The 24814-nt window shown below is 43.5% G+C and overlaps 1 protein-coding gene across 4 annotated transcripts in view; it reads right to left on the bottom strand.

Annotated features, from left to right (window-relative positions):
- Positions 1-2199: 2199 nt before the first annotated feature.
- Positions 2200-24814, bottom strand: part of NUP93 (nucleoporin 93) — an 86689-nt gene continuing 64074 nt past the window's right edge. For all 4 annotated transcript variants that reach the window (XM_071757044.1, XM_071757045.1, XM_071757043.1 and 1 more), the window contains 17 exons: positions 23543-23617; positions 21835-21924; positions 20379-20518; positions 18565-18697; positions 17454-17611; positions 15260-15425; positions 14417-14510; positions 13160-13351; positions 12791-12917; positions 12607-12679; positions 12271-12315; positions 11477-11593; positions 10720-10838; positions 8763-8880; positions 8323-8406; positions 7466-7594; positions 2200-2433 (listed from right to left, as the gene is read on the bottom strand). In XM_071757044.1, coding sequence (XP_071613145.1) covers positions 2323-2433; positions 7466-7594; positions 8323-8406; positions 8763-8880; positions 10720-10838; positions 11477-11593; positions 12271-12315; positions 12607-12679; positions 12791-12917; positions 13160-13351; positions 14417-14510; positions 15260-15425; positions 17454-17611; positions 18565-18697; positions 20379-20518; positions 21835-21924; positions 23543-23617 — 1971 coding nt within the window. In that variant the 3' untranslated portion in view covers positions 2200-2322. The remainder of the gene's footprint in view (positions 2434-7465; positions 7595-8322; positions 8407-8762; positions 8881-10719; positions 10839-11476; positions 11594-12270; positions 12316-12606; positions 12680-12790; positions 12918-13159; positions 13352-14416; positions 14511-15259; positions 15426-17453; positions 17612-18564; positions 18698-20378; positions 20519-21834; positions 21925-23542; positions 23618-24814) is intronic.

The following is a 24814-nucleotide window of genomic DNA, read 5'->3' as shown; positions in this document are numbered from 1 at the left end:
TACCACAGGACAATTAACAAGAAGTAATTTAATTGCAACTCTCCGTGGCACTTTCTCTTATACCCACAACCTGTCTTGTCTCTGAGCCTTACCTTTCCAGGGTTATCCCAGGGCTTTGACATGCTAAGGTTCAAGTCCTTTGTCTGTGCATCATGGAAAGGCCACCTTGGCTTTTCAGAGTATGAAATCATTCAGTTTCTGCTTAGCTTAGAAGGGAGGAGAGGCTGAGATCACAACCACTGAGCACAGAGGCAGCAAAGTGCCTGCAGCCTTCCAAAGTGCCTGTTGCTCTTCCACCAACACCTGTGAAGGCCAAGAAGCACCAGAGAGCATCTGCTACAGCTGTCCTCAAAGGGCAGGCAGAAAAAGGGCAACTTGCTGTTCTGAAAAGGTCTTTAGGTTCAACAGGTTAGGGACCAGGCAAAAGGCAGGAAAAACAAGGTCCTGCAAAGGGTAAGAGCTGAGCCCCAAAGGACTTCTGTGGAGCAGGCAGAGGGCAGGGTGCCCTCCACCCTTCCCCTGCAGACTCTGGCAGATGCTGTCCCTCACTCAGGTCAGTGGGTGCCTGAGGACAGGTACAGCCTCACCAGCCCCTCTCTGCAGGCAGCAGTGGGGTGGCAGGAGTAAACTGGGGACAGGAGCCAAGTGCCAGCAGGAAAAGCACAGGTTTATCCTGCAGGACTGGACATGGGGCAGCCCTGGCCCTCCAGGACCAGCTGCAACCATCACAGAAGGTGCCTGGTTTTGCCACCTACTTTTAGGTAACCTGTTCTCTAGGGGACTGAGTGATTTTTCAGCTGAAATGTACCCAGAAGCATTGCCACACAAACATGCCAGACATGTTAATAACTAAAAAAGCTTTCCCCATCACCTGCTGACATTTTGTCAAACTCTTCAGGAACCCACCAAAGCCCCTTTACTTGCAAGAGTGTCGTGCAGCTTTCTCTCAGCCTTCAGATGATGTGATCTTGAACGTGCACAAGGATCACCCAGTGCCACACACAGCCCCCAAGCTCTGTGGCTGGGACACCCAGCACCCAGTTTGCTAATGCCATGAGGCAGGGGTTTGGGTGTTTGGCAACCCAGTCCTCTGCTTCCTGCCCAAAAGGCTGACCAAAAATCATGCTACAACATTTCTGCTGGACAAAATAATCAGGAAATTGTCTTCAAGTCACCCAAATAACCCTCTACTCTGTTAGGCATCACAAAATTAATTCCCTCCCATGGCAGCTGTTAACATGCACAGGCTGACAGCAGTCCCTATGTCTTGTTGCCTGTTCCACAGCCAGGACCACTTGTGTTCTCACATCCCAGTAACACAAACAGCATTTGGGAAGGCACAAGAGCAGTGGTGCAGCAGGTTGTGTGCACAGGGAGCTGTAAGAGTAACCACCAACATTCCTCCTTCCAACATTTCATGTCAGAGAGAGGCAGCTATATTAAAAAGAAAAGCTTATAATAACATTGCAACATGCTCCCTTGGCTTTCACACCTGTTTAATCACAGCTCCAAATATTTAAATCTGGTTTTTAATGTCCCTCATTCCAATGGGACTCAGCTTTCCCATTACACACACAGTAACATCCACCCACACCCATCTTCACTTGGACTCCCCTATGTCTCCTGGTGAACTTGTTTTGGGACCATTTCAAATTGCAACTGGTTAAAACCCCATGTATCAACCACAAAAAAATCTTTCCTACCAAAATATATCTGTTTCTAATCCCAGGTGCTCCTGCACAAGCTTCAGCAGAGCTGCAGGATTTGAAGCTGGGTTCAGAGACACCAACCCCAGGCAGAGTTTAAACATTAAGTGTAACACACTTGACTTAAACATTGGAGCTCACCTGTTCTGCACCAACCCTGTGCCACACAAGACATTATGGACTGGCAGCAGTGTGCCAGGGTACCAGGAACAGATTTCCAACATTTAACATGCATTCAAACCCACAAAACTCCCCCAAATTTCCAAGCTGTGTATTCAGCGAGCATTTTTCTTCTTTGTTGCCTCTTCAGCTAGAAAATTGCTCACTCACCTCCCCGCTGCAGATCTCTGGCTCCTTTCTCTGCATGGCCCATTAGCTAATTAAAAATAATTTTCTAAATATAAAGCAATTTAAAAATAAAATTAACACAAACATTAAAAAAAAAAAAAAAATAATCCACATAACGGTGAAAATGAAAATGTCAAAAAACAAATAGAAATCAAAGAAATTTATTTCCATCAACAAAAATACAGAATACAAAATGATACTGGTCCCACCCCCTGGACATACTCATGACAGGCACAGGCTGCTGCAGCCCGAGGCAAAAGCTTCTCTCTCAGTTCATCAGGACCTCCATTTGCACCAGTCTTGCATTGGTGTCTCCTGCCATTCTGTAAGGGATCATCCCAGCAAATGTTATCAGTGCACGAGCCTGAGAGCGAAGTTGCTAAAAAGGAGAGGAGAGGAGAGGAGAGGGCAGTTACTTCAGTAGCAAAACCCCCCCAGTGAAGCAGCTGCACATGAGGGAAACACTTGTCTTCTCAAACAATCTTTATTTCTCTGAGCTGCTCTCTGTATTTCCACATTTGGAAGGAAATCCAGTTATTGCCTTTCTCAGCCACTACAAGCGCGTTGAGTTACCCTTTGGCTTACAAAAAATAATCTCATTTATTTAAAATTATCAAGAAAAAACCCAGCATTTTCAACAATGGGGTATGTTGCTATACTGCAGCAACCTCCTAACTTCTGCATGGGCTTTCCCAGGGCCAAAGGATCCTTTTTTCTCCCCACCTTGCAAAGCATAAAACTGACCCTGCTGAAATGTAGTGTCAATATTCCCAAAACAGAAGAATGAACAAAAACTGGTAAAACAAAACCAGGCTGCCCAAGCCTGGAAGGTCTCCAGCACCACCTACAACACATCCATATCCCATCTCTTGACTCTGTAACACAATGAACCTTTGCCTAAAGAAACCAAATCCCACCTTGCACACCAGAACAGCTGAAGAAATTCAGGAATAATTTGTTTCTTTTGTTAAAACCCTTATTAAACTAAAAGGGAAATCATTCTGGTCACTGGTAGAGGTCAGGAGAGCACTAGAGTCTGAGTATTCATGGAAAACTGTGCAGACTGCTTTGACTGCTCAGTGTTTTCTTCTTAAATATTAAGCATCTCTAAATCCTTGCACTAGAAGATCCCACTGTTCACATCTTCCCTTAATCTGCTGAGTGAAGGGAAAGCTGCAGCAGCAGCTGTGGGCACAGGGATGGGAAATCTGGCAGCAGCAGCAACTTCAGAAATGCAGAAGTGCCCAACACACATGGCATGGCTGGGAGCAGCTACACACAGCAGTGTGATGCCCCCCTGGGCAATCCTGCATCTTCCCAGGGTGATGTTGTAACACTTATTCCACAGGAACAGAGGAGCTTTGGAAGCTGGTGATGGAAAAGCCAGGATGCTCAACTGTTTCAAGACACAAAGTGCTAGTGCTGTGCAAAATGCCTTCAACTTCAGGAACACAGAATCCTTCTGGTTGGAAAAGATCTTTAAGATCATTGAGTGCAACCAGAACCCAACTCTGCCAACCATTAACCCAGCTCTACCCAGTCCAGTGCTTAAGCCACATCCACATGGCCCTTAAACACCTGAGGGATGGTGATTCACCCTCCTCCCCCCTGGGCAGCCTCTGCCAGTGTTTAATTGCCCTTTCAGTGATGAAGTTTCTCCTCCTACTCAATCTAAACATCCTCTGGTGCAACTTGAGACCATTTCCTCTTGTCCTGTGGCTTGTTACTTGAGAGAGGAGACCAACCCCTCCTGGCTCCAACCTCCTTTCAGGGAGTTGCAGAGAGTGAGAAGGTCCCCTCAGCCTCCTTTTCTCCAGGCTGAACCCCCCCAGCTCTTTTAGCTGCTCCTCACAAGGCTTGTGCCAGAAAGGAAATTTTCCTTTAGCACTGGGATCAGAGGCATGGAATCTTCAGTTTCCATTATCCTGACTGTGACCTGGGTGAAATACAGACCCGAGCTCCCACCTTGTGCTGCAATCCTAGCTGGCCAAGGGTGGATGAGTATCTGGAGCTGGGAACAGCCAGGAATGCAGTGGGAGGCATCCTCCCTCCCACAGGTGTCATGAGGCAGTGCAGCTCTAGAGTGAAGTAGCAAAACTTAGAGAGAGTGACCCTAAATGCTCCCAGGACACTTTCCCCAGTTGTAAAGTCAGCCCCAGGGAAACACCAAGGCACCAGGTACTTAACAAGGTGGCCTGAAAATGACTTGTTCCCTTCCAGCCACAGTCACCACTCCCAGTCTGCATCCTGAGCTGTTACATGAGGTCATGTCCTGTCTGACATGCTGCTCTGCAGTGGAGGTCAGAACAAGTGGGAGGTGAAAAAGAAAGCAAGTCAAGGTTTCTGACTCCTTCAAATAAAAAAATTAAAGAGGCAAAAACTCCCACTGTGACTAAGAAAGGCATAGAAGCAGCATGAGTTACTGTTCCCTTTACCTTTTTGGGAGGAATGATAACTAGAGCTGGTCTATTTTTAAAAATCAAGCCAATGCAGTAGGTTGCAATCCCTGAAGAAGGAGCAGAGGTTTGCAGAGGTTAAGAGCAGCCTGGAGGTTTAGATGTTCTATTGGCTGTAATTACTGAATGAATGTTAGTCACTTGTGATTTAAAACAAGACCACAAATAAGAAAAAAAAATAATTCCATGAATTTCATGACCTAATTTTGGCTCTGAGATAATGGCCTAAGGCTGCTCTTGCAGAGCTTGTCACCCCAGCTCAGGGCACACAGTGTGTGACATTGCTGTCATGCACTCATGACATCTGGGTCAGGGCTGTCACTGCAGCCAGGGTTGGCAGCACTGCACTCCAGGCTGGCTGTAATCTCTGCCTGAAATCTGACAAAATGGATCAGGCCAAGTGGAACAAGACTTTGCTCCCTCATTCCCAAAACAAATTATGTATATACATAAAAATCCCCCCTCAAAAATCAAAAAAACAAAAACAAAAAAACCCCACCTCAACACAGCTGAGGTAATTTCACTCCGAAATAAAAAAAGTGCATAAATCCAAACCTTGCTCTTTCTAAATAAAGCCCATTCCATCTTCAAAGTGGGGCAGGAGATGCTCTAGCAGAGTGCTCCTAAATTCAGGGGTCTCCAGAGGTCCTGTCCTTGTGGTGGAACTCCCCACCAACTTCCCCTTGCTGTCAGGTCCACACTGTTCCTGCCAAAGCCTCTCTACTCCCTGCAGCAGGATCCTGCTTTGGCACCAGAGGGCAAACTCAAGAGCCATGGGCTCCTGTTCTGGGAGATTTGCTTCCCTTCTATGTGGAACAAACCTCAGACTTAAGAGCAGCCACTATCCTGTGTTTTCTTCTGATGAAAAGAGGGATTTGAATTTGTCTGCTCTGATGGATGCAGAGAAAACCAAGGGATTTCAAAGACTTATTCAAAAAAAGGTCATTTTTCATTAGCACTATCTACTGGGCAATGGGCTGAGATTGTTAAAACTTCTGAAACAGCCCAATTTCCCCTAAAATTTGCTTCCCCAAGGAAAAAGGAAAAGCTGCCTTTCTCCTAGGGAAGTTCAAAAGATAAATTTTTGCCAAGCACAGACTGGAGAACCCTGTATCTGCCATCTCTGCTCAGCTGAGTGGGGACATTTTGCTGAAGAAACAACTCTCTTCTCACATTTCAAATGCTCTCATTTCTCCCCACCACTAAAATGCCCCCAAGTTGCTTCCCAAACAGGGAAACTGAACCAATCCAGATTCCCTGCTCCTGCAGTCTTGGAAAATTGATCAAAAAAAAAAAAAAAGGGAACAGAAGCTAAAGCTATTTGCACCTCACCTTCTGTGTCCCCATGCCTGATGTTCTCCTAAGGCAGCAGGAGCTATAGGACTGCAGGAGTTTTTTTCCTCTCTAATCCTCCATTAGCAGACCTATGGTCCCTTCTGACATCAGTCCCATAAGCTGTTCTCTAGACACCTCCCTGACTGCAGGGACAGCAGGCACTTGTGTCCTCTGTTGGTTCAGCCCAGCTTTTCTTGCACAGCCTGAGACCCATGCCTCAAAACCCCTGTCTTCAACACCACTGCTACACTGCTGCCTTGAGATCCCATCCTAAGGCCTTAAGCTTCATTATCAGTCTTTGAAGGCTGAAAAAAAGACAACTTTCAAGGGTTTCTAGCAAGGTCCATCATCAGCTATCTCCACAACTGTAAAAACATGGGACTGCAGAGAGCATTTATGAAGCAGACTGATAACAGCCACGCTGCTCTTATGATGTCTCAGTGGGTTCCTTCTGCACAAACTCCTGCCAGCAGAGCTGCTGATCTCATCTCCAGTCAGTTTAAGAATCCCTGGGAGCCCAGAGTCAGGGCATTCAGAGCTGGCAGCATTACACTCCTGTGAAGATGGTGAATGCACCTACGTGAGGCACAAGACTGAAACCACAAAACCAAAAGAAATGGCTCACTCAGAGAGCAAGGACCCGAGGCTGCTGGCTCAGGGCCAGCTCTGTGAAGACACAGAGTGGGCTGCAGGTTGCAATGGCCTGAGACTTCTTCTCATCTGCAGAACTTAAGGTGGGAGAAGGCCAAGGAGCATGCATCCTTCTCAGACATTGATCTTGAGTACAAATGTAGTTGGCAAGGCAGAGCCCATACCCCAAAGACAAAAGCTGTATCATTACCTGAGCCTTTCATTTGCTAATGGAATTTTAAAATGCCACTAAGGCTTTTATAAGCATTCTGATTTACAGATCAAAGGCACTCCTGCAGATGACTGAAGCCTGGAAGGAAGCTGGCTGTGGCCCAAGTTGGTTTTCATTCTCAAAAGGCATTGACATCCATTTCCTAATCTGTAGGATGGGATGAATGGTTTGGCCTTGGTTTCCAACTGCCTATTGCAGCTTTAACTTAACAAGAGTCCCAAGACCAAATCTGATGACAGCAAAGCTGAAAACCCTTTCTGCTCTGAAAACCCTTCTTCCTCTTCATCCTGGAGAAGAGGAGGCTCAGGGGAGACCTCATCACTCTCTCCAACTCCCTGAAAGGAGGTTGGAGCCAGGGGGGGGGTTGGGCTCTTTTCCCAGGCAACTCTCAGCAAGACAAGAGGGCACAAGAGGGCTCAAGTTGTGCCAGGGGAGGTTTAGGTTGGACATTAGAAAGAATTTCTTGCTGGAGAGGGTGCTCAGGCATTGGAATGGGCTGCCCAGGGAAGGGGTGGATTCTCCATCCCTGGAGATATTTCAAAAGAGCCTGGATGTGGCACTCAGTGCCATGGGCTGGGAACCACGGGGGGAGTGGATCAAGGGTTGGACTTGATGAGCTCTGATGATCTCCCTTCCAACCCAGCCAGTTCTATGATTCTATGATTCAGTGCAGGATGCTGACAGGAAATGCCCACAGAGCTGGCTGTGCAGGATTTTCAGGCATGCTGAGGCAGACAGGGAGAGAACTGGAACCTTACCGAGTCTCTGTCCTCCATTACTCGCTGGGGTCTGGCTGGGGTGGCTGGGCTGGTGCCTTTCATCCTCTTATACTGGGTGAATAAAATATTCATGGTTGCAAGCAGGACCTCAGATAAATTGTGCCTGATCTAAAAAAGAAAAAATATATTGCAATAAAGAGCAGGTTGAATAAGACTTATCTGTGGTATAGGACATGGGTAACTCATCAAGCAATGGTTGATATTTACCCATATTGCAATCAGATATTTAATGGTCACCCCTGCTGTGACTGCACCCCCTGGCAAAAGTTACCCTGAGTTCTGAGGCAGCCACAGACTGGCAGAGTGGCTGCTCCCTCATGTTTGATGGGTGCAGTTCAGATAAAACCCAAAACACCTGAATACACACAAATAATATCTGAGAGAGAAGTGTGAATAACAGCTCAGGACCAACAAGAGCCCTCAATTATGCTTCATCTGTTAATACACAAACACATTAGTTCCTCTATTTGGAGGGAAAGAAATAAGAATAAATCCTACCCCTACAAATGATTGGTGACCATTAAGAGCAAGGAAGAACTAAGCCAGACAATAGCAAGTTCTCAATATTCAAAAATCTGGAATCAAACTCTAAGTTCAGAGAGACTCAGATCTGCAGATGTCTTCTGCAAAATGGAGACAGGATTATCTGGGTAGGGAATTTTAGTGCTCCAAAGAGTAGCCCTAAGGAGAAAAAAATTGCAAGCCAAGAGTCTACTTGCACAAATGAGAAGTAATCCCATCCTATTGCCCCATTAAAGAATGAGAATGATGAGATGACAAGGTTTTAAGCCACAACAAAAGGCTTTTGAAAGCTAAAAGCAAGAGACACTACTTACTTCATCACTGAAATTCCTGAAGGCAGCAACTCTCTCCTCTACACAATCTTGGCTAAGAGGTACAAGCTTCAGGCGTTCAATAATCTTCAAAAAGAAAAGGAGAAATCAGGGCAGATAATCAACATTCTATGTACCATACACTAATAAAGTGTGTCTTTGAAGTGTTAATGAAATACTCCTGATTCCATTCAACAGAAATAATGTCATTGTTATTGATTCATTCATCTCATTTTGTTGAGCATCAGGAATATTTTGTTCAATTTCTACAGAAAGATCTTCCTGATTATCAAGAAACAGTTGAAAACACACAATTTTCAATTCCTATTGCAATGCAGCACTGTCTCACTAAATATAATTTTTTAAGTGATGTTATTTGAGACACTCTGGGCTTTCAAGGGCATTAGGAAGGCTGCACTTCAAACAGAACTCTTCAGACTTACATCAAAGGCTTTGTCAATGTGACCAGCATGATATTCATCAAAAAACGTGATTAAGTCTAGCAGAAGGTAGAACGTGGAGTCAACAGATTTCTTTGCACTTATCCCCTGAGCTTTGTACCTGCAAGAAATTGTTTCACAATTTTATTGTGCAAAATGGCAACCATTTACAGATGTGCTCTTGTAATTCTTGGAAGTGCAGAGACCAAGCACAAGGACAGAAGGCATCTCATAAGGGACAGCTTTGATTTTTCTCAACCAGGAGGCTAAAAACATTCACAGGCTGTAGCTTTTTAAAAAATACTTTTTCACTTGTAGTTTTTCATCAAATCTAACCTTTGTTGCCTCTTAAATGTTTACAGATCCCATACTGATGGGGAAAACAGCAACAGGACCCAGAGACCTGCAGGGTGGCTACTGCACAAGTGTGTTCACTGTGCTCTTTTACAATTCTCCAGCACAACTGCCTGCTTGAGGCAAGAAGAAAAAACTTAAAAATGTAATAGACACTTCTGCATTATCCCTCTAGATAGAAGATGGGCTGGAGGGCTGCCTGCTCTCACCCTGACCAGCACAAGGTCAGAAAGGAGCTCCAGGTAACAGTGAGAGAGTGGCCAAGTGCTGCTGGAGTGGAGGAAGCCAGAGAGCCTCTTGCCCCTTTCTGTTGGGTGTTTCCCCTGCTCCAAAACCATCCCAAAACTGCCCATGAGGGAAGCTGCATCACCACAGTACAGAATGCACTACAGGATATGGAGAAAATGCCACTGAATTGGCTTTTCAAGGAGAATCAGAACCATTCTGGCTTTGAAGTCATGAAGGTTTGCAAGCTGTCCAGTGGTATTAGTGAACAGAAATAGTGCTCTCCTACAGATCAAAGCAAGGAGAGAAACAAAGCCCATTACAGCCCTTGCTGAAGCTTAAACTCATAGTTTTAATTCTCCTCCATGTCTGCTACCAAATGAGTCTCTAAGTCAATACAGCACCAATTTTCAGTCTGACTAACTGAAGGAAATGCTGGCTGAAGGAGTGACTGTCAAATGCCAGTTGTCAGAAGAAAGGCAAAGGATTCTGACTGAAATAACTGCATTTCAATATTTGACTTCCCAATTCCCAAATGCCAGAGAGGATGCTTGGTTTATTTTTATTCTCTCTCCATCAGAATGGCTGAGGAAAAGCAGAAAGACACTTCTCACAGGTACTATAGGTAAGACAGGAATGATCCATGACAATCATCAGGACAAGATGCACAAAATGATGATGATTTAAAAGTCCCAAAGCTATTTTGCAATTACAACCTTTCAGAAGCAGGATATTCCTAACTTCTAGCTGCTAATGAACCTTGAGCATTGCTGCCTCTCAAACATGTGCTCTAATTACCACACCCACACTTGGAGGAGACTTGCCTTCTGGTCACTTCCATTTCTGTCTTTCCTAAATACCATGTTGCATTTTCCTAAAGCAGCAGGTTGTAGAAATGTCCACTAGCCATATACACACTGGAACTTACATGTTTCCCTTTTTACCTGGCATTAAAGCAGCAGTGAAATGAAGCTTGCAGAGAACTCACCACTCTGCTCTTCCAACTCAAAATTACTGGGTTTTGTAGCTCTCTCTCAATACTATTTCAAAGAGTTGATTCTGCAGCTGTTAGATTTTTCTTTAAAAATCACCTAACCTATACAATTTGATACATTCAGTGTTCCTTAATAGACTATGTCTCCAGTCCTGCAATACTCTTTTCCTGATTCACCAATAGATAAAGCTTCTTGCCAAATTTCCTGCCCCTGCAGATGATGTTGCTGGTTTCAGGACCAGCAGCCACCAGGAGCAGGACAGGGTAAATCCTGACCTCTGTCCTCCTCAGCACATTGCTGTGGATTCCACAGTCCAGACAACAGAAACCAAGTCAAGAACTAACACCCCCTGAGCTGACAGCACCAGTTCTGCCCCCTTGTCTCACCTCTCAGCAATGGAATGGGCCATGTTCTTCAGCCTCTCCTTGTTTGACTGGGGAGTGCCAATCTGGGGAACCACGGGACTGAGGAGCTTGTTCATCAGTTCTAAAACTTTGTCAGGGTTCTGTTGGTATTAAAGTTACACACAAATAAAAGGAGCACCATGGGACTTGGCAATTTCATCTCAGAAAAAAAAAAAAGGGTCTCATGCAAGGGTTCCTAGTGCAAGCTCAGAGGTGCCTCCCTCCATAAAGAGTCAAGATCATATTGGCTATGAGCAATGTAATGCTGTCAGCTCATGTGAAAAAATATTTTCCCCCAATTTTCCTCTAAAACAGTGGCTATGGTTGTATCCACTTTTATTTAAACTACATTTCAACATGAAACAGATGTATTCAATATACAGCCCAATTATTTTAGACTTCAGCTCAGCCTCTATGAAACTGGAAGAGCACACTCCAGGTAGATAACTTAAGCAGGCAGAATAAAATCATACATGGGACCACCTCTTCAAAGAGCACATGGATAAAGAACCAGGATCTCTTAAATCAGAACAGGATGGAGTGCAATCCATCTGGGTTTGCTCACCAAAACCTCTGTCCATGCAGCCAATGTCTCTGCTTTAACAGCAGCAACAAAAAATCTGCTTTCATAAGGGTGATCCAATCTCCAAGCTGAAATTTAACCTCCTAACCACAGGGAGAATGTTTGGAAAAAAATGAACCATGTACACATTTACAGCAGAATACAGAAGATATTTACCTTTGCAAGGTCATAGAGTTTTGCAGCTTCTTCAAACAATCCTTTATTTTCTGCTGCAGAAGCCACTTTGTTAATAATGGGTTTTGTGTCACTTGTAAACTTGTCTATTACTCCAGGCTAAAGGGGGCAGACAAAAGTTAAAGATGAGAAATCAGAATGTTTAACAACCCCTCCATCTTCTGTCAAGGCAATGAATATTTTACATGTTGGATTATGATTACAGTGGCCTGTACATTTCCATGGGAAGGTGCAAGAATGACCCAGCACAACTAGAAATGGATTATCTTTGATTCAATACTCTCCCCCATCTGTATGGAGAAGAAAGATGAGTTGTGGCTATGCCTGTCATCTGTTAGCCCTTGCTCCCTCAATTACAAAGCTTTTTAGCAGGCTGCAATACATTGCTCCTCCAGGGTGAATGAGGATCATGCCCTCTGGTTTTCACACACACACACCTGGTTAACAGAACTATCCTACACCCACTTACAAGCAGCTAAATTCCATTTCCTGCTGTAAAGATGAAATCCTCAGCTCACTGAGGTTACCTGGTGCCATTTGTTTCCTTATTCACATCAGCTGTCTACAAGGACATAGCTTGCCTGATGGTTCCTGCCCTGCCTTCTGTTACAGCAGGTCACAGACTATTCTCATCCTTGGCAAACTTGTATTTATTCAAACATGGTAATAATTTGGCTAGTGAAAAATAGCAAAAAGCAAGGTAGCCTCATGCCTGCTTAGGAAATCACACATGGTTTGTACTTCTGATGTAAAATAGAAACAAATTGTCAACTCACCTTCCTACTGCCATCGTTTTCCAGCTTTCCAAGAATCATATCAAACTACATCCACAGAGATGTGAAGTAAGAAAAAAGGAAACAAAAATAGGGAGATGAATTGCACATACTTGCCAACATCTTGTACTTAGTAAAGGATGCAGCCATGGTTGGATGAAAACCAGTGACTGACATCAAAAGTGCTTGTATATAGAAAACAAGCAAAAAGACTCAAATATCTTAAACATAGGGTCATTGTGAGAGCTTCCATCAGACAGGAAGAAGAAACAACTGAAGATCCCAAATAAGAAACAAGTTTCAGCTTAAGTGAGGAAGGCAAAACATGGCCAAACATACCTCTCTGCTTTCAATCACTAGTTCACTAACACAACGTAGGAACATATTCTCTCCTTGGCTGTCCTTCTCATTCCTACAAAACAAAGGCAAAGAGGAAGATACTCCTGCTCCTGAGGACTTCCCAGAAAAGAAATACTAAGCAGTAATAACTAGGAGAAATCTAGAGACTTATAATAGCTCTCACCTGAGAAAGTAAAAATACTGTAGAGCTTCCCTTGGGTCTGTTGACTCAAACTTACGGGTGTAAAGCATCAAAAGGCGCACAAAGTTTAGACGCCTGACACCAGGAGGGTCCCCAGCTTCATGGCTCACTGCAATGTCAGAAACAACACTATCAGAGAATGCAGTGCCAGGAAATACTGCTCTGATTTTTGTCTCAAATTAGTCAGAGCCATGACCCAGAGCTCTAAGGCAAATAAAACAATTAACCTTTAGGAGATTGCTCTGATCGATGCTGCTTGTTTGATCAATTACACAGAGCTGCAGTGTCTGCAGGGTGCTCTGAGGGCTCATAAAATACTCCTTGACTATTAAGTAAATGTGCAAGACTTACACAGCTGTGCACTCTGCCCAGAAGATTTCAGGAGCAGTTTTAATTCAAAGAGGACCAGTGCAACATGAACAGCGTGACAACGCAAGCGCTCCGTCCGGAAGAGGAAAGCGATTGCAGCTTCAAACTGTGCTGTCAAGAACAGTACTTGAAAGTAGAGGAAAGGCTGCTGGTTCACTGCAAAATGTGATTCACCTGAGGAAGAAGAAAAAAAAAAAAAAAAAGCAAAACACAACACAGAGACCATGAGTGAAAACGATTTTGCAAGCAGAGATCACTGACAGTGGATGCTTCCTGTCGCAGTGCGTTACTTTTGCTTATCCAGTGCCAACAGAAATAAACACACTGGACAAAGCTGAGTTCCTAATAACACATCAGTAGCTTATCTGTAACTGTTCCACTGCAAATAACTCAAGGAAGACCACAGCATGAAGATGTTTTCAAGACAAGAAAGAAAATAAACAGTCAGATAAAAACATTCCTTTGTTCTCTTCAAACAAACCATTCACTCCGACAGACTGCAATAGATTCTCCAAAGAGCACTTTTTGCTCTCATTTATACTCATGTCAAATGATACAAATACTACTAAAACCCTGGATTTTTCTACTTGGTGACACCAACAGTAGCTTGCTGGTTTTCTTTTCCACATTTTTTATCTGGGTGTGAATGATGCTACAAACTGCAAGACTGTGGAGAACCAAATTCTGTGTATTTTGGAGAGTCTAAGTGAATCAATTTTGATGGACTGGAAGATGATTATGGGAAATGGTGCTGTGGACATTCCTAAAATTCCCTGAAGTGGAAGGGACCGTGATTTGGGTCCCCTGAAAATTATTTGAAATAATAATTTAAAGGAAACAATGAACAACAAATGCTCAGAGAGAAAAGCCTTGGAAATACATGCCTACATTTGGTAATGATTGTTTTTCTGTTCTGTTTTCCAAAACCTGGAAGTTCTGTTAAAAGACATTAGCATATTAATGGGGAGAGAAAGCAATCCATAATTTAGGATGGGTGAAGTACAGATAACAGCAGTGCTGCTCACAGATCAGTATTTACTCTCTGGGAACACAGAAGACTCCTCCAGCATGTTTTATTGAAGTCTGCCATGACTTGAGGGAAGCAGGTGGTCCATGAACACCCTGAGGATGCCTGTCACTAGTGCAAAGCTGTAGGATTTCATGTGGGCTTGGGTAATAACCACTGGAAGGTGCCCTAAGCAGAAAAGCAGAGCCCCTTTAACACATCTATTTTCTTACCATAGTCTTCTAGCAGCTGTTTCTGGAACTGCAGTAACATCAGTCGATCTTGTGGAGAACTTGCACTATTGTCATCAAAACACACTTGGTTCAGCTAAAGAACACATCCAAAAAGAAGAAACAGATGTTTCAGCTTCACCTTGCACATGATTTGTTCCATCTGAAGCCCTCCTGACATCTGACCAACTGGCTAGACACAGCAGGTCCCCATCCATGACTAGGAAGCAAGTATCTCTGCTGAAGCAACATCTGAAATCCACCCAGGAGTCATTTTGTACCTGTCCATGCCACCAAACTCTGATGCTGGGGCTCTCAGTGCTCACTAAGGAATACTCAAAAGCACTATTTTCTTACCCAGTCTTAACAAACACATCATTCTGCTCCCTCCTTCTGATTGGAGAGAAATGGGCACTGAGCACTATCTGTCATGTCTCCACCAAAGGACTTTGTCTCCAACTCTAAGGACTTGGGACTAAAGAAACACTGTCAGCAACTTCTTCTGCCAGCAGACACCAACATTTCATCCATAATTCATCCAGCAAGGAAAATCTAAAGGGTCCTCACTGTAGCAAGCTAACACCAGTTGTAAAAACAGCTGACAAAGATCAGTGTCAGAAAAGTACATGACATTTCCAAAGACAAGTGTACCCAAATTAACACCTGATAGTGCAGAGGACAGCAGAGCAGCCCTAGGACTTGGGTTCCAGCCCTTCACTCTCCACAAGGTTAAGTCACCTTCATCAGACTGACACACAACACCAGGACTAGAAGTAGACCTAGAAATGCAACACCATTACCTTAAAAAAAAAAACCAACAAAAAAACCCCCTACCACCACACTTACTTTTAGCCAAAGATAATCTTCTGTTTTATCAGCAACTTCACTCTGGTTATCAGTAATGTCACAACGACCAATAATACAATAAACAGCCCTTTTGTAGGGGTCAGTGTTGTTTCTCAGAGCTCGTCTATAATGAAGGCGCAGTTTGTTTTCTGTGGCAGGAGAGAGCCTAAGGAAAAAAAAAAAAAAGGTTGAAAGGACATGAAACCCATCTTTCCCTTTATGAGGAAACCTGGATACAAACCAGTGTAAATAAATGCATATCCACAACACAGGCACGATGACAGGAAGCACTGGCCACTATTTCTTGCACTTTCTATTTACATCCGTGGGTAAAAAACTTTGCACTCATGAATTTGAAAATATAATTAAAGAAAAAAAATTATCAATCAACCTCTACAGGGATGAATATTGTGGTAGATGAGGGATTTTTGGTTCATTCTGCTATCTCAATTTCAGAAAAGAGAACTCTCAAAGTCTTTGGGACTCTTCAGGTTAGTAACTAACAAGTTAGTTACTAGCAAGTCGTTGTGCCATGATGTCTCTTAAGAGTAAAACTTTCATCTTTACCATTACTGTCATGTTGTCACTCTGTTTCTTGAAGATGTAGAGAATTTTACAGAACCAAATCAATTAAGGTGTCCTCCTAGCCTAAGACACTTTGTCAAATCTGTTGGCAGAGTACTTTTTCATACCTTTACTAAATTAAAGGGTTTGTAATGACAACAAACACAGCCCCTTTATTAACATCTCTGAAACAATCTTCTTATAATGAGCACTCCTAGATATTATCTACAAATCAGGCCAATTTACAGAAGAGTAACATGCCCTGTAGATGGCACTTTGTTTCCCCCTTATTTTGCTGGGGCTTTTTAAAGACATGCAAACTGATTACATCTGTGTTCACATTTTTCACACCTGAAGAGCCCAATATATTGCAGGATGAGGGCTTCTCAGACATGAATGAAATTGTGTGAGGTGGGATACTACAGCTTCATGTCCTGGCACTTAGCTGAGCCCTCTGTTTCCCCCATCTCAGCCCATACCTTCCCCCAGTGCCAATCCCTTGAGGAGAGCACAGCTGTAATGCAGTCACTGACTGCACTGGTTTGAAATTCATTGCCAGTGGAAAAGAAGATAGAGAAGGTAACCTAAAAACACCACAGCAAGAGTTCAGAGCACACCTTAAGCTGCACCCACTCAGCTGCCTGCAGCCACATCAGCAGCAGCTTGGCCAGTGGCCTCTGCCAAGTGAGGGACTGCAAAAACTAAATGAGAATAAGCACCAGAAAAATGTGAGGGTGAATGCCTCTAAAGGCCTCTAGCAAGCACTACTTGCTCTTGCTGTGTCTCATTCTTATGAAAATACTTGAAGTAAAATGAAGAAGGGACTGGAACACCTGCCCTATACAGCAAGGCTGAGAGACCTGGGGCTTTTTAGTCTGGAGAAGACTGAGAGGGATCTAATTAATATTGTATAAATATATGAGGGCTGGGCATCAAGAAGAAAGGGACAACCTCTTCTCACTTGTGCCCTGTGACAGGAAAAGGGGCAATGGATTCAAGACAGAGCACAGAAGTTCCACTTCAACATGAGGAATAATTTCTTTTCTGGGAGGGTTACAGAGCCCTGGCACAGGCTGCCTAGAGAGGGTGTGGAATCTCCTCTGGAGATTTTCAAGACCTGTCTGGATGCATTTCTGAGTGACCTGCCCTAGTTTTGGTCCTGGTCTGGCAAGGAGGGGTTGGACTTGAGCTTTGGAGATCCCTTCCAACTTCTGACATTTTGTAATTCTGTGAAAAACTGTTTCCCAAAGGAAATGCAACTAAAATAAGCAATGGAGGAAAACAAAAAGAGACAGGATTCGTGACAGCAGCCTAAATCAGATCTGCTGTATGCAGTATCCTAGTATTACACATCCCACACTAAAACAAAGCTACACCACTGTATTATTTTTCAAAATTAAACTTTTGCTTTTTTCAAACAGCTCTCCTTTGATGGAAATTTCTAGTCTTCAAAGCCTCAAATTAAAATATGCAAGCTTCTAACATGTCATTTAGGTAGGTAACAAACACCAGGCAGCCTTCCCCACCAGAAGAGACTCGAGCTGCCTATGTATCTACCAAGCCACTGAGCATTTCACTTCTTCCCAGCAATTCCCACCCCTCACAAAGACCTTGACAAGTTCCCAACTACCTTCTGTCTTTACTGTGCAAATACTCCTGGAACCAAGTTTTAAACTCTCCCAGCTGGTGCTGTGCCCTTTTCACCACGTGCATGGCTGCAGTCAGATCTCCACAGCGCATGCAGTAGTAGATCAGTGCCCAGACAGGATGGCCTTCCACCTCACCATCCTGAAAAAAAAGCAAGAAATAATGAATTTTTTTTTTTTAAAGCAGCAGATTTGAATGAATTTTCATTCTTGATCTTTTTGCCTCATTCATTACTACTTCTCTTGTACCCAAACGCTGATTTTGGTAAAAAATTCTGTTAGTGCTACAGAGGTTATGAGGTTTAAGTCATGCAAAAACTGTGCAGCCATCCTGGCAGCAAGGGATGGGACTCTTCCCTGCTTGCCCAGATTTCCCTTCTGAGTGAGGTTCTGACAGTCCCACTACAAATATCCTCCTCACCCAGGATGCAAATTTGCATTGTACCACTGAGCTACTAAAACATCTGTACTGAAACAAAGATGGAAAACTAATCATGGGTCTCAGTAGGCTGGAAAAGGACAGCTAGGACTCAGCTGTATGGTCCCCAGTGTTGTAATTTATGATTTTAAGTTTTAAATAAATTTTCAACCCTGCCTGCCTGTTTTTCTGGTCATTTTGGAGGTGCACACTTTCTACTGTGTGCAGGTAAGCAGAATTTTATTCAGATTTCTAAAGAAAATGCTCCTGTTGCAATTCAGATCATTCATTACATATTAAACATCAACAAGTGGTGTCAGCATCTTATACAGTGAGTGCAAAAAACCAGCAAAAAGAGAACAGGAAGATTACCTCATAACATACTCTAATACTTGCTTGTTGATCTCTAAAAATACCACTAAAAATTATAATTTCTAGAGTTTAGAGCTTGAACTACTGCACACCACCACGCCTTGGGTTTAGCTCTGAACTCAACCCAGTTTTGTCACAATCTTTCATTTTCCTAATGAAAAATTCTACAGAAGGAACAAGTGCCTGCTGCCCTATAAAAGCAGTTTGAACAATATTCAAACTACTGGAGGCTGCATTAGTTTCCTGGCTGTGCTGGAGCAGGCAGATTTGCCTTTTAGCTCAGTCAGCAAAGGTGAAGGACTCACCTGGAGACCAGGGACAGGTGCTGGGAGTTTGATGTTGAGGAAGCTACGGACCAGTTGGTAGGTTCCTGGGACTCCCCCCAGCTGAGCCTGGTGCAGGTTTCCAAACACTGTCACAAAGGTGTAGTTTTTGTAGCTGAAAAACACCCCAGAAAACCAGACTGAATAAAATAGACTGAAACATGTACAAAAAAATCACCCACTGACTTTAGGATGAGTTAGCAATTTAAAGCAAATGACCTTGATGTTCTGACATTATCATTACAAACAAAATAAGGCAGAAAAGTTGTCTGTTTAAGAAAATCCACTTAGCAGTCTCAAGAGACACCACATTAGGATCCTGGCATACTGCTTTGGGTTCAAGTCTGTTATGGGGTTCCTCTCATGAGGCCCTTTCAGTACCAATTTATTCTCAGTTCCAGAACTGGCAAGAAGTCCTTCTATCCTAATGCTTTAACTCTCAGTCCTCCTTCCAGAGGAAGAGTTAAACACCACTGATATCTTTGTCTCTCCTCCCTGCTCCATGGACAAATAAAAATGTAAGGACCATGGGCTTACAAAAAGGAAGCAATAGAAAAAAAAAAAGGAACCTAGAGAAAAACAAATGCTAAAAGCAGCTTTGAGAACACCTTCTAAAAACCTATCAGAGCCTTTAAACAAGGGAGTTTAATCTAACAAATGCTCATGTTTAGAAGGAGTCTCAAAAACCTGTACCATGAAGGAATACCTGTATTTGCAGCAGCAATAAATCACATTAAGTTCTTTTTTCCTGTCTGCAGCTCAAGACAGACTCAGCCACCACCAGACTATTAAACTGAAAGCTGTGCAAATATCATCTTATCCTGATAAATAACATTATGGCTGAATTAAGCACAAGCTCCTCAAGGGGGAAGGTAAGATCACAGAGGATGTGTGAGGAGCTGAGGTGGCTTGGGAATACCCCATGATTAGCCAATTCCTGCTAGGAAAGAAAAGCTACAAAGCAAGGCATGTTTTTTGTGTGGGGTTTTTTTTTTTTTTTTTTTGATTGTTCAGTGGTTTAAATCAAGTCTGAAGGACCCAATTTCCACAACTGGGAGGGTTTTGGGGGAACTGCATGTAACCAATTCCTGATTTCAGTTAGGCATTGTGAAAATTTAGCAAGTTGGGTATTTGACACACCTGGTTAAGAGTCACTGGCTCACTGCATGCTGTTGAGGGAACTGGAAACAGACCCTTCCAGGCACTACACTGCAGCTATTGTTGGCTTTCCACTGCTGAACCAGCCTGCTGGCATCCCATCACATGGGATGTCCCTACAACCATTCTGTCTGCTCCATAGCCTGCAATCCTCCAAGCATTTTTATGGTCAAGGAGCTTAGAACCCCAGTGATACTTGTTGATACAGAGAATAAACCACTTTCCAGAGGCTGAAGATTACTCCTAAATGTCTCAGTGTCAGCCTCTTCAAATTGTACAGAAATCTTTCCACGTAGAAACACCTGACTCACTGCAACAGATGTGGCTCCACTGCTGTCCTCACTTCCTGACAGCTATCAGCAATCAGAAAGTGAGTATAGAAAAGGGGATATTTTTTTTGCAGAGGGGAAATGGATCTCTTTCCACAAGTAAAAAACCTTCAGTTATCACTATAGCAGGTACAGAATATTTAAGAGAAACACAGAAGGTAGAACGAAAGCTCTCTGCATCTTATAAATAGAACAGTTTTATACTCAATCAACAGCCTCTGCTGTGAGCTGATTTTTAAATATATCTGTGTGCACTACAAAGTCATTCTGGCTTATAAACTGAGCAGATAAGCAGAGCATTGACCTTACCTTTGTTCTAGGTAGTGCAGAGCCTGCCTCACGAACTCCATACGCACCTCCATGTTGGTCCGGACCTTCAGGGCATCACTAGCAGGAACCAGGGTGACATCAGTCATTTGTTTCACCATGGCCCACATCTCAGAGATGTTCTATAAAAAAAATCATTCCAGGCAAGAGTGATTAGCACAGAGGTGAACCAATAACATTGGGTGCTTCAGGAGAGCATAAAACCACAGGAGTTATGTCAGTTTGGGTCTGTCGTGGAGATCTGGACACAGACACAAAGGTGAGCCCAGTTCTGTCGTGCAGAATTCAAGCTGACCAGGCCTCTCTGCACACTTCTTGCACAAGAAGTTGGCTGTAAATATTGTAATTGTGTCCCAGGATCAATAATAATTTCCAAAACTAGGCTGAGTACTTGGTGCTCCCCAACTTGAACCTCCCACTCAATAAATACCACAACATCATCAGCTCTCCACAAGAGCTCTGGCTGCCTCTGGGAAGCTGTGCAATCAGCAGTGGTGAGAAGTGTCTAAAGGACACTGTTCACTTGGAAAAAGACTTGGGTCTGGGAAAAAAAAAAAAAAAAAAGTTGAAATCCACCCAGATCTGCTCATCCATGAGGATGGGATTGTATCAGTGGGACTGGAGCATCCCTGCTGCAACAGCAAAATACTGAGCAGTAACAGCACCGTTAGCCCCAGCAAGGGCAGGTGTTTGATCTCAGTGCTTCAAAGCAGCAAGAACACTGAAAATCACTGTGCAGTCCCCAGCAAAATGAACAGAACTGTTTCAAAGCAGAGGCATGCATCTGGAATTCAGATCAGACTGAAGCATTTGCCTCTCAGCTTTTGGCTCCCCCCATTTACAACATTTTTTCAAGACTTGACCCTCCTCGTGTACTCTCTCCCCCCAGCATTTCTCAAAGGCAGACAGGCTTGTGTTTATTTTTTTTTTTGGTGAGGATCAAGGCAATACAATGAAAGGAGTGGGGAAAAAATAGCAAAGCAGGGAGATCACTGGTTTAAAGTCAGTGTAAAGGCTTTACACTTTGCTAGGGAAGCCTTCTTCAGTGCTAGCAATGTCTGATTGAAGATCCTTCACCCACAGCTAAATATATCTAAAGGACATTAGGAGGCCACATTTTGAAAACCAAACACAACAGAACCCATTTTAAATAACCACCAATTTTTTCCCCCTGGCAGTTTATCACTTATAATGGGAGACTGCAGTGAAAGCTGTTTTTTTTTTTCCTCCCTCACTGCCATAAAAAATTTTCAGGTTCATCACAGGTAGCCCCTGCTGTACTACAGAAGATTCCAGTATTGGCTTTGTGTTTTCTGTGGAGCTGTGCATTTTTGTTTTTCCCTGCAACATCAGTGTTTTTCTACCCATGTCAGCAGGCTGCTAATCACAGCTGCACACAGATTAAATACATTTCCTTATGTTAACTCACTGGCAGTACCTTATCATCCAGCTCTGCAACAGCAGTGCAGAGGTCCACCAGGTTAGGCCGCAGATGTCCATTCACAATCTTCTCATTATAAATATAAATCTGAAACATGATGAGAATAAGCAAGTTCAACAACACAGCTCACTCCCTTTTTCCCCTTTCCCCTGCCACAGCAGCAAAATCTGAAGCAGGCTTTAAGAACAGAGTGTCCCTACCAAGTTCTTTCTGCTTCCCTCCCACATTAGCAGCTTCTAATCCAACACAAGAGGAACAGGCATTGGTTCCAACTCCACTTCCACAGGAGCCCCAGGCCTGCCCAAAGGCAGCTGCTCAGGGGTTGCTCTGAATGCCCTGGTGGACTATCTGGAGGTAATTTTTGGAGGACAGAGATTCAGAAGAGACCTAGACCTGAGAACTGGGTGGCTGTGATATTCCCCTGCATGGCAGTCTCCTTCCTGGTGACATAAAAGAAACAGAATTCTGATGGTTTATGGAAGTATCCAAGAAATCTGACACAGGAAAATGAAAACAGAAACCTGGCCCTTCAAAACCTGCCCTTAAACATAGGTACTCAACCACATATCTGTTTTGATTTAAATCTTGGTCTTAATTTAGCCACTTCTGCTATTGTTTATTCCATTCTCACCCCAGAGACCTTCCACCTACCTCTGAAAATAATAATTCTCAGTGCTAGAAAGGCAGACTTCAAGTACCTTTTTCTTGCATGCTATACTTTTCAACACACTCAGCATGCACACAGGATGCAAGGCTCAGGATCCAACCAGGATCCAGCAGCAGTGCAACACATACAGCTTTTACCCTGTTGCTGTGCACCAGTTTGAACCAGACATGAAGAACTGTCCCAGTCTGAGCATGGAATTCCTTAGCTCCACTACTCCTAACTACCCACTGAAGCCCTGGGATTCTTGCACTAAAGCTGTTAAAGGACAGCTCAGTGCCTGCAGAGGGCTTGCCAGGAGCACACTGTGGCTGCACCAAGGGTTTTGGTGACAGAAGCCTGGCAATCATCACAAACACCCTGCCAAGAGCACACCCACAGTGAGGACACTAACTCCACAGCTACCCCTGGAACCAGCACTCCTAAGAGAGGCTGAGCTTTTCCACATCCACAAAGTATCAGGGAACAAAGCTGTCAGCCTCAAAGTATAAACGTGCCACAAGAAGGATCCTTAACACAAGAAAATTACAGGAGAGATGGAATAAACTAATGTATGTTAACAACCACGAAATCAAATATGCAATTTATCAGCATCTTATTTTGCAAGGCACTTCTTCAGTTACCATAAATGGGTGTAGACACAGGAAAACAGATGTACACACTGCTATGTGGCTCAGCAAATCACAGTGATTGTGTGAAAATTAGGCAACATTTTGTCTAGAGAGTTCTACACGTTCCATTTTGAAGAAAATCAACTCCTTTTTCATTTTGTTTCCAACAGTGCTAGTAAACAGCTCAAAGTAACAAACTGATTATGTAAAGGTTTATGAGTTTTCCCTGAAAATTTTCCAAGGCAGCCTAATGCCACCAGAAATATTAATTCGTAGCTGCTGCGTAAGCAATGCCATTAAAACAGCACATAATTTGACAAACACTGGGATTGAGACTTCAGCATGTTTTTCCCTACACACAATGGGAATTTCCCCACCTCTTCCTGTGCAGAAACCCAACCCCTGAGCATGTTTTCTCCTCTCCACTCACCTGCCGAGCGTACGCCATCTCCACGCTGTCCAAAGAGCTACGGCCTGGAGGGCCCAACTCCCCGACGTAGCTGGGCTGGTTAAGAAAAAGTTGGAGAAGGTGTAAGGTACAAAATCACTGCAATGCATCTTACCAAGATATTCCTAAAGATCAACAGCCAAATCATTCTCCTGACAGAACTAAAAGAGGGTTCTGAACTACCTACTGTGTAAAATGCAGTCACGCCACAGTATTCCTGTTACCTCCTCACTAGAGCTTGAGCTTTCTGAAGTGTTGGGAATCCTCCTGACTCAGTACACAAACCAAGAATTATCTCTCTAGAATTAGGACAGCAATGTCTCCTGACAGCATCTTGACTGTAATTCTTTCCTTTTGTTTCTTGAAAGCTTGCTTGTTGTCATGTTAGTATCTCTGTGAAGCCTCTGGTCTGAATCCCCAGCTCAGCAAGGAGACAGAATCCAACCACCAGCTTCATGAATCCAATCTAGCAAGGGTGACACTCTGTTTTTGTCCTTGTGCCATGACACAGAGACAAAATGTGGCTGCAGTGTTCAATTATCTGCCCAAAAGTGTCCTGTTGCTGGTCAGATGTAGGAGGAGGAGGATGCTGGCAGTATACTGACCTGAAAAAAATCATCTTCCTGCCCACAAGAGACCACGTCAAGATTAAGGTATTTTCAGAGTAAAGGGACAGCAGATGAAGTCATGGCATGGAAAATTTGTACTTTTTAAAACTTAAAATATAATAATAGTCTGATGCTGCATACAGGTATCTTTGCAAGCACTCAGTGCAAATCACAGGTGTGTTTACAGTCACCCCTGAACAGGAACAGACACACTTGGGGTGAAAGAGAACACCTGATTACATAACACTGTCTGATGTTTCCTGCCTCCTAAATATTTAATTCTTCACCTCAGCATTGCAAGCCTTGGGTTTGAAAAATAAAGAGTGATGATTTTCAAGAGAGATCCCTTTGAGGTAAGCAGTCCTTCCACATCAGCTGCTTTATAAGCAGTGCTACAGCCACAGTCATCTGAAGGTAAGAAGACAAGCTCAGCATACAAGTAGAATATTTATTATGATGCCAACTGGAGCAGCCAAAGAGAAGCATTTGGAAAAGCAAGACAATTTTCAGGTCTGAAACTGAAGCAACAGCTTTTGAATTTCAGACTCTGCTCCTTTGACTCCCCCAGATATTGTTGGTCTGATAACAGCTGCCACCTCTCCACACAAACCTGGACCAGCTCACCTCAGGTGTCTCCTGTTGGTAG

This window comes from Heliangelus exortis, chromosome 13 (genome assembly GCF_036169615.1).
Source record: "Heliangelus exortis chromosome 13, bHelExo1.hap1, whole genome shotgun sequence".
Classification (NCBI taxonomy): domain Eukaryota; kingdom Metazoa; phylum Chordata; class Aves; order Apodiformes; family Trochilidae; genus Heliangelus; species Heliangelus exortis.
The sequence above is the reverse complement of the archived record's forward strand: the minus strand, read 5'-3'. Positions and strand labels throughout refer to the sequence as shown.